At 40.2% G+C, this 8,589-nt stretch overlaps 2 protein-coding genes across 2 annotated transcripts; one reads left to right on the top strand and one right to left on the bottom strand.

The window, feature by feature from the left end:
* The first annotated feature begins 50 nt into the window (after positions 1–50).
* On the top strand, positions 51–3,651 carry homezb (homeobox and leucine zipper encoding b). The gene is made up of 2 exons (XM_031729745.2): positions 51–361; positions 1,991–3,651. Exon 2 carries the CDS (start codon positions 2,007–2,009, stop codon positions 3,396–3,398), a length of 1,392 nt encoding a protein of 463 aa, XP_031585605.2. The 5' UTR covers positions 51–361; positions 1,991–2,006; the 3' UTR covers positions 3,399–3,651.
* A 479-nt stretch (positions 3,652–4,130) lies between these two features.
* cideb (cell death inducing DFFA like effector b) lies at positions 4,131–7,745 on the bottom strand. The gene is made up of 5 exons (XM_031729746.2): positions 7,593–7,745; positions 6,871–6,985; positions 6,069–6,227; positions 5,789–5,979; positions 4,131–4,729 (listed from the first exon to the last, which is right to left on the bottom strand). The coding sequence occupies exons 1-5, from the start codon at positions 7,616–7,618 to the stop codon at positions 4,588–4,590; spliced, it is 633 nt and encodes a 210-aa protein (XP_031585606.1). The 5' UTR covers positions 7,619–7,745; the 3' UTR covers positions 4,131–4,587.
* Positions 7,746–8,589: the final 844 nt, after the last annotated feature.

Genomic DNA, 8,589 nt, shown 5'->3' with positions numbered 1-8,589 from the left:
GATGTACCTTATATGTAAAGTGGATGTAAGTCTATCACATTTCATATATAAACTCTGTCATGAGCGAAACAACAAAATGTGTTCCTAATGATGTGACCAGTGACTTCCGGGAAGAATTTGTAAATTATATTTTCGCCTTTTTATTGTATATTTCGGACAGTTTTCAAAGGGAACATCAGACAGGAGCTGACGTTGTTTCTCAAAGTTGGCGGGCGCCAAAGTTTTATGCATGCAAGACAAACCCGGGAAATACTTTTTTTAGGCTAACTACACCTGTGCACTGAAATTCGTCTTAAACTTACCGCTAGTGCTAACAAACAGGCAGCAGTGCTCCGATAAAGCAACGGGGTGAACAGTGAAGGTAACCAGTACTTTTTAACATCACTGTGTGTTAACCGGGTTAGAGAGGTCGGTCCCGGTCGTAGTCAGCAATATAACAAGCTAACATCAAAGTGTAGCCAGCTAAAGTTAGCTAGCTAAAGTTAGCTAGGCTTTGTTTAGTTAATTAGCTAAAAGTATTAAACAATAAGTAATATTTAATTAACTAAAGTAATACGTAATTAACAGGAATCAGTTTGGGCGTAACCTTACTTTCTTGGGCATTAACTCACTGAAACCAAAAGGATTAAAATTAACATTTAGAGTATTAAACTTAAAGATGTTTGTATTTAATATGTTCAGTTCTGACTCTTACGTCTTATGTCTTACTCTTATTAAGTTACTACTAATTTAGGGGAATAAGTTGAGCTCTAGGTATGAGTTAATTTATAAAATAACCAGCTGTTATAAATTACACAGCACCATTAAGTTTGTGAAACAACTTTAGCAGCGCCACGGTGAAAATGGTGATCATCTGCCAAAAAGTGATTTCTGATATTAAACTGTTGTGGACCTATCATCTATCAAATGCGTCTCTGATGAATGATCAAGAAGTAAGAAAAGACCTGCCACCATGTAGAAGTTGCAGCCACTCTTTGGCAAAGTGACTTTTATATATCTTTTGTTTATGTGGGCAAAATGTCTCATTGACATCAAAAATCTGGTATAAAAAGCTGCAAGAAAAATAATATAACACTAATATTAAGACATTTAAGTGGCCAAAAGGACTGGATTGATTATAATGTAAAACACAGACTACATACAATAATGCAGAGTTATAAGGATGCTTGCAAAGCCGGCCATTTTTAAAATTTTATCTATAACACCGGTTCATAATATAAACAAAGATATTGGACTATTCATCTTAAGAACTAATCACTGTGCAATAGACTGACAATAGTCAAAATACTGTGCAATAGACATTTTCCTGGAGGAACCTACACGAGGGATCTATCTATCTGTCTGTCTGTCTGTCTGTCTGTCTATCTTCTGTATCTTATCAGTTTCTCACATAGTTTTGGAGGAATTTTGGCATATTCCTCGTTGCTTGTGTTCTGCTTTTGTTCAGATCTGCTGTCATGTTCGTTCTAGACAGAAGAGGTTTTTTTCCCTTAACCCTTTCTAACAAGCCATACGTTTTCATTTTTTTCTAATAATAATGTCATGAACATTAACATTAAACATGCTAACTGAGACCTGTAGAGCCTGAGATGGGGCTCTTGGGTTTTTTTGCAGCGTCTCTGAACATTGCATGGTCTGATCCTGATGTGAATTTGCTGGGACGCCCTCTGCTGGGAAGATTGAGTCTTTATGTTAACACACCTGAATACTCCAGACCATTATACTGCCAAAACTTCTGCTTTTATAGACATGCTCACGCCTGCTGATAACTCATTAATCAGGTGCATTTGATTATCAGCACCTGGCTGCTACTTACCTTTGTAATTCCTATGGAAGCAGTAATGGTGCACTTCCAGAGAAGTGCACGATTAACAAATCAAATACCTAAGAAATCAAATACTTCATTACAGGCACTGGGAAAATCCTGCTCAGTAATTTTGACCTTCGAGTATTTTATTTATTTGTACATATTTCTGTCTGCTGTTTTCAGGAGTGCATCACCACAGATGAGTAAGATGAGGCACTTTGCTGATGAAGAGATCCTCAGACTCGGTCAGAAACCACCTGGCACTCGTGAAGAGCCTCCAGCTTTCTCAGACGTGAACGCTACCCCCATGGCTAACGGCATGAACCAGAGCAGTGTGGTGTGCTTCCCCTTGATCTCTGAGAGTAGGAAGTTTGTGTGGGTGCATTCACACCAGATCGACTCACAGATACACGGCGCTGCAGAGCTGGACAAGGCCTTTGATAGGTTTCCCTACCTAACACACAGACAGACCGCCGAACTGGCAGAGAGTTGCCACCTGCATCCTGACCAGGTGAAGGCGTGGTTCATGGCACAGAGGCTCCACTACGGCATCAGCTGGGACTATGAAGACATCCGTGAGGTCCAAAGGAAGTTCAACTCAAGTCAGGAAAAGAAGGAGCTTCAAGACGGGACGGAGAGAGAAGTAATGGAGGACGGAAGAGAGAAGAGAAAGGTGAAAGCAACTGGTGGGAATGCAAAGGGAAGAGGAGTGAGAGGAGACAGCGTAAAGGTTAATGAGCAGTTGAAGAGAGACATGAAGAAGGAGCAACCAGTGAAGGAGAAAAAAAGCAGCACGCAAAAGCGAAAAAGGACAACAGCAGCAGAAAAGATGGGAAAGAAGATCGTGAAGCGAGATGAGGAGGAGATGATGGATAAAGTGGAAAGTGGGGGAGAAAAATGCCCCAAGTGTCGTGGCAGAAAAAGGAAAAAACCAAGAGTGAACAAAAGTTGCATGCAAGAGGAGAGTAATGCACCTCCGGCTCCCAGCTCTCTGCTCAGCCCCCAGGCTGAAACCCAAACTTCTGATGCATCTCCAGCGCCTGACAACCAGACACATCTGCTGCAGAGAGCCGGCGATCCCCGCTCCACCATAGACGGCGACTTCAGGGGGGAAAAAGAAATCAAGGGTGCAGATCTGCAAGCAGAGCTGGACCACAGCGTTTTCATCACTGACATTGACAAACTGAAGGCCCTCATCGAAGTGAAAAACAGCCCCTCTTCCGCCGACCCTGCAGCTACTACTCGGCTCCACTGCAAGACGCCGGCCCAGCTGGCGATGATGAAGATGGCGTTCCTGCAATGCCAGTACCCAGACAAGCAGCAGTACAGCCGGCTGGCAAGGCTGGTCGGTGTGCCACGCTTGGCGGTCGTTCAGTGGTTCTGCGACATGCGCTATTTCATTAAGAGAGGGAGGCCTCGCTGGATGAATGAGGAGCAGCGCCATCAGGTACTGGGCAACATCATGTATCAGCAGTACATGAACACGATGACTAAAGTAAAGTTGACCAATAGCATGAACTCCTGGATTATGATGCTTGAAGGGAACAAAGGCTACAGCGAGGAGAAAAATATGAAGATCCCTCCAGAGTAGAAATAGCACAACAGCTCTTATGGCTCATATAAAAAACACAGCTGGATCGTTTTTTAGTTCCTCTGTTCTTCAGGTAGTTGTCAAGTCGTTTATCAAGCTCCCATGTTAGACAGACCCCTGTTTCCATTTTTTCCTGCTGTTTTAGTTAGTGTGTTCAAAAGATCCTCATTTGGATTGTAGGTGCAGTTTTAGTCTGTTTATGCTGTGCAGCTGTTTTCACTGTTTTAATAAAAGCACTTTTATTGCTCTTCCAGCAGGACTCAGCTGATTAGTTACAGCAAAACACTTACGAATTATTCCTCAGTGCATACATAAAACACAGGGATGTTTGAAAGAAGACACATGTTTCAGGTCAAAATAAAAATCCCCACCAGCGTGTAATCCACACTAAATTACACCAACACCGAAGAGTTTAAAACAGTGGTGTCAAACATAAGGCCCGGGGCCCAGAATCGGCCCGATAAAGACTCCAATCCTGGCTGGACTGCTTAAGAAACTGTGAAGGAGAGTGTCGATTTTGGACTTTTCACTACATTTTACATATTTTCCTACCAAGAGCTCTGCCAGGTCATTCATACTAAACCAAAGTAATTAAGTAATAGCTAAATGACAGAGAAGGTGTTTTTTCACCACTGTATACATTTCTTTCCTTTTCTGCTAATTAACAACATTTTTTTTAGGTTAGGTTCAGTTTTATATCTAAAGACAATCTGGAAAATGAGCTACCAGAAGTTTCTCTGTTATTTTACACTTTTATTTCTTACAGTTTAAACCCAAAGAGCACTTCTTTTTATGATAATAACATACTATGTCCAGGATTAAATGTGCAGTTAAACCTCAGTGCAGGAGTTTTACTGGTCTGCCCCTGCTGTGAAAGATATTAAGTGGTTAATATTTCACAATTAGCCAGCTATCTTACTAAACCTCGCTTTGTTAGAGGCAAAAAAGCATTAAAAATCTACTTTAAACCTGAAATATGATTACAAAAATACGACATCTATTCATACAATTACATTTAATATTTACAGGTGTTCCTCTTAACAAGCTGCTTTCTTTTTCCTCTTCTTAAGGAGGTAAAACATAATTTTCCAATACTGTAGGTACTGAAGGGTGAGAGGCTCTCAAACAGGTCCAGCAGTCACATGATAAAAGACCTCATTACTTTAGGTTGCATGTAAACGGGTCCATCTCAGTTCCATCTGGCTGCGTACTCCGCCCTCTGTGGCTGCCAGAGCTCTGCACCTTCGATGATGCGGCGGATCATGGCGGCAGACGTGAGAAGCAGGTGTCCAGCAGCCTGAAGGAGGGTGGAAGCCACACGCAGCACTTCTCTGGAAACAGCACAGTGTTATCCGGATTAAAGGTCAGTGCATATTAAGCTTTTAATAGCTGGCTTTGAGTGACAGAGAAAGCTGCTATTTCTCTTATCCTCGTTTAAAGTTAAATTTTAAAGTTAAATAATCCAAAATCTGTAGAAAACTGAGACTTATACACGAGTATTTCTTTAGTGTCCTGCTTTAAACTTTTTCAAATTTTATTCAGATGCCATACTGTTATTATTTGAGGTTCAAATCTGGGAGTATAAAATTAAGAAATATCAGAAAAATCAAAACAATTTTGTGTAATTAAATGTATTGTGTAGATCAGCTGAACTCCATCTAACTATTACAATTTACTTGAAGTACATAACACAGGCTGGCGCCTGAGCAGTTAGGAAGCTAGGTAACTTACTGCACCCTTACTACTTCCATAGGAATTATTGTGGTGCTGCTGATCAAATGCATTTTGTTAACTGAGAAGCAGAAGTTCTGGCAGTCTGCTGATCTGTGTGATAACACCATGCAACATGGTGCACTGAGACTCTACAGGTCTAAGTTATGATGTCAAATATTAAAGTTAATGACAGTGGAGTTTGAAAAAGACTGAACAGGTCTGTGAACCTAAGCCTTGATGCCCAAGCCAGAACTGCATCTGAACAATCAACAGAACATCTGAAACAATGTCCTTTAAGATGAGAACAAAGTGAAGATGCACAGCACCACATTTAAGGAAAACCAAACTCAGCACATCAGCACAAACACCTCACACCAACTGTGGTGGAGGGGTGATGATTTGGGCGTCTTACAGTCAGTAAGTTAACTGTGCACTCCTCTGTATACCAAAGTTTTATAGAGTCCAATGTGACGCCATCTGTCCGACAGCGAAAGCTTGTTAAACTTATTGCTACTAAAGTTCTGTCCTAACTTCTGTCTGTTCATTTTTATTAAATGCAAACTAAAGTCTGTATTGATGGTAAAAGACTGAATTTTACTTCTGCCACTGAAAGCTTGAACAGCACTACATATCCAAATGAACCTTTACTACCCTCCTAACCTTTTCACTTGGCTTACCTGAGAACTTTCTTGGGCCCAAGACACTGAAAGTTAGCGCTCACCGAGTACAGGCCTTGAAATGTGGCCTGCACATTCAATGAGCCAAAGACATCTTTGGGGCTCATCCTGTAAAGGTCAAAGGTGACGCGGGCTATGTCTCTCCCAGTACGTGATTTGTTGTGGTCTTGAGCTTTGGGCACAACTGCACCCTGGGGGGCATCAGAGAGATTAAAAAACTGTCACCAAGAGACAAAAAGCACACCCCAAACCCAGACACAGCTTCTGCGGTCAAACCCACCTGTTGTGATCTCCATGTCTGTCCAGGCTCCAGGGCCATGAGCATGACGTTGTCGGGTAGGGTCATGAGGAACTCATCAGAGTCGACTTCTGTACCGTCATCCTCACAAACCAGAGACAGAGACACTGCAGACAGCGAGAGCAGCAACGCCTGGCATACCTGTCAGTATGAGGACAGTAAGCAATCATATACAGAGTATATGAATTAGTGATATTTACTTCCGAGCTGTAAAAAAAAAAACCCTCATTCTTAATCATTTCAAAATCATTTTCTAGCATTAAATAATAATTCAACATGATATGGACTTGAATGGAAACATTTCTTAGCCTTTGTTAATACCATGATCATCAGTTAATAAACCAGTTTTTATGGCACCCAATTGGCTAAGAAAAAATGCATTTGATCAGCCTCTAGGTGGAGCTGTTGTACACATAGCTGATATTCAGCTGGTGTTTGGAAATGCAGTTTGGCCCTCTTATATTCTGCAGGCAAAGGCAGTGAATATTTGACTAATGACTTCATGTGATCCTATGCAAAAATTATAGAGGATGACATCATGTTGTTAGATGATGTCATGGCCTTGAGGTAATGAACTATCTTCTAAAAGATGATTTAATCCTCTTTTATTGCCACATTGAAATCATTTGCCCTTATAATTAATTTTATAATTTTAAAAGCTCATTTCTCTTTTTAACTTTACATTCAGCAAATTTAATAGATTTCTTAATTTTCTATTTTATTTTGACATTTTTGGCTGAAAGCATTTTCATCCTATTGAGAACCTTTCCTCAGTCACTCTCACCCTCTCCTTCAGCTCCTCCAGTGTCCCGGCCGTGACGCCTTTCCTGGTGTCCCTGTTGTGACAGCACACTCTGAAAGGTCTCTGTGTCGGGGACCACACACGCTTGGTTACAGACCTGAGGACAGACGAGACAAAAAAAGGTTTTAAAATAATAGAACGGCCTCTTTAACAAATGTTTGACTTTTATCTGAGAGGATGCTGGCTTTGTGTCCCAGTAGGTTATATTAACAAGCTGATATTACCCGAACATGACCCCAAAATCTAGCAACTAAATGGCATTGAGCCATTGTGAGTTTTGTTATTTACACAAAGTACTTAACGTGAGTCAAACTGTTATGTGAGAGGGTAATAAGTAAAAACACGTTTTATCCTTGTGCAATAGAGACCATTTTCACATACATTCCTTTTTTTTATTGTTATTTCTATTTTATGCAACATCTGTATTTTTATTTACATTAAATCATCCTCTCAATTTCACTCTTCCGTTGTCATACAGATTTTTCCTGCTTTTATTTTATTTTACGGTTTTTCTTAAACATTTTAATCTGAAATGAGAAAAAAGGTCATTTTTTCATACCTCAGTCTTACATAAGTCACAGTTCTGTACATTTTTGGGAACACCTGTCGAATCATTAAGTTACTTGTGCCTGTTTTACGATCGTTTCCAGCTTCAGACAGCAGCAGTGTACTAACTGGTACGTTAAAACTCATTTGTCACTTACTTGATGAATGAAGATGTTGTATCCATGCTGGTTAGTTTCTTCTCTTCTCGTCTCTCAGCCTGATGTTTTTGGGGCTGTTTTGGTGTCACACACTGTATTAGTGTTCGTGCTGCTCGTATTTGACCCAGTTGCTGGACTTTACCCCGGGACTTGGTGATAATTCAGATACAGAACAGAACAGGGTAAAGTTCATATTGATTGTGTTTGACTCAGACGTGCCTTCCTTCATCTGAAAAGCAGAATAATGATATCTACAGCTGATAATTCAGAGGTTGTTTCCTGTGTTTTTATAACTGAACATAAACAGTTTTGTAAGAAGCCTCTTTTTTTTCTTCTTTAACCTCCTAAGACCCGAACTCTTCCACGACATGCATTTTTAATTTCTCTTTGATATTTGGGCTGATTGGGGCCCGATGAATGTAAAAACAAAAAATTTCCAGATTTTTTTTTTTTTTACCTTATTTTTGTTTTTAAGAAAAATGAGAGCCACAAATGAGGATATTCATTTACAATTTTGATAGAACAGTAGCAGTATAATGTACTCGTAAGTGGATATCAGGCCCATGTAGAGCAAAATTGAGTATTTGGGTCAAAATAACCAAAAATGTGATGTCCACATATGTGGACGGCAGGTCCTAGGAGGTTAAAGAATTATTAGACAGTGTTAACTTTGTTAGGTCTGTAAGCCTGTATATTGGAGACTGTTTTATGTTGTAGGAAATAACTATAGTGTGCTTTTTGTAATTTATGGCTGACATAAGGTGTTCGATAAATCATTTAAACAGAACCTGTCTGACAAAGTGAAGTAGGCTAAAAGATCTCAAAAAGTAACACATTATGCCACGATCTAAAGAGACTCAAGGACAGCTGGGAAGCAAACTGACATCTGTCTGTATGGAAAGGTTTGAAAAGTTATTTCTAAGGCTTTGGGACTCCAGTGAACCATGCTGAGAGCCATTTTCCACAAAAGGAGAAACCTTGGAACAGTATGAACCTT

The sequence above is a fragment of the Oreochromis aureus genome, linkage group 3 (genome assembly GCF_013358895.1).
Source record: "Oreochromis aureus strain Israel breed Guangdong linkage group 3, ZZ_aureus, whole genome shotgun sequence".
NCBI classification, from domain to species: domain Eukaryota; kingdom Metazoa; phylum Chordata; class Actinopteri; order Cichliformes; family Cichlidae; genus Oreochromis; species Oreochromis aureus.
This window is presented reverse-complemented; position numbering and strand designations above follow the sequence as displayed.

What these genes read in the sequence shown, in the direction of transcription:
- homezb (XM_031729745.2), top strand. Translation starts at nt 2,007, where the DNA reads ATGAGTAAGATGAGGCACTTTGCTGATGAAGAGATCCTCAGACTCGGT.
- cideb (XM_031729746.2), bottom strand. Translation starts at nt 7,618, where the DNA reads ATGGATACAACATCTTCATTCATCAA. An exon ending in TGGAGGAGCTGAAGGAGAGG is followed by an intron (nt 6,228 to 6,870) that starts GTGAGAGTGACT and finishes TCATACTGACAG; the next exon opens with GTATGCCAGGCGTTGCTGCT. An exon ending in GGGCCCAAGAAAGTTCTCAG is followed by an intron (nt 4,730 to 5,788) that starts GTAAGCCAAGTG and finishes TGCTGTTTCCAG; the next exon opens with AGAAGTGCTGCGTGTGGCTT.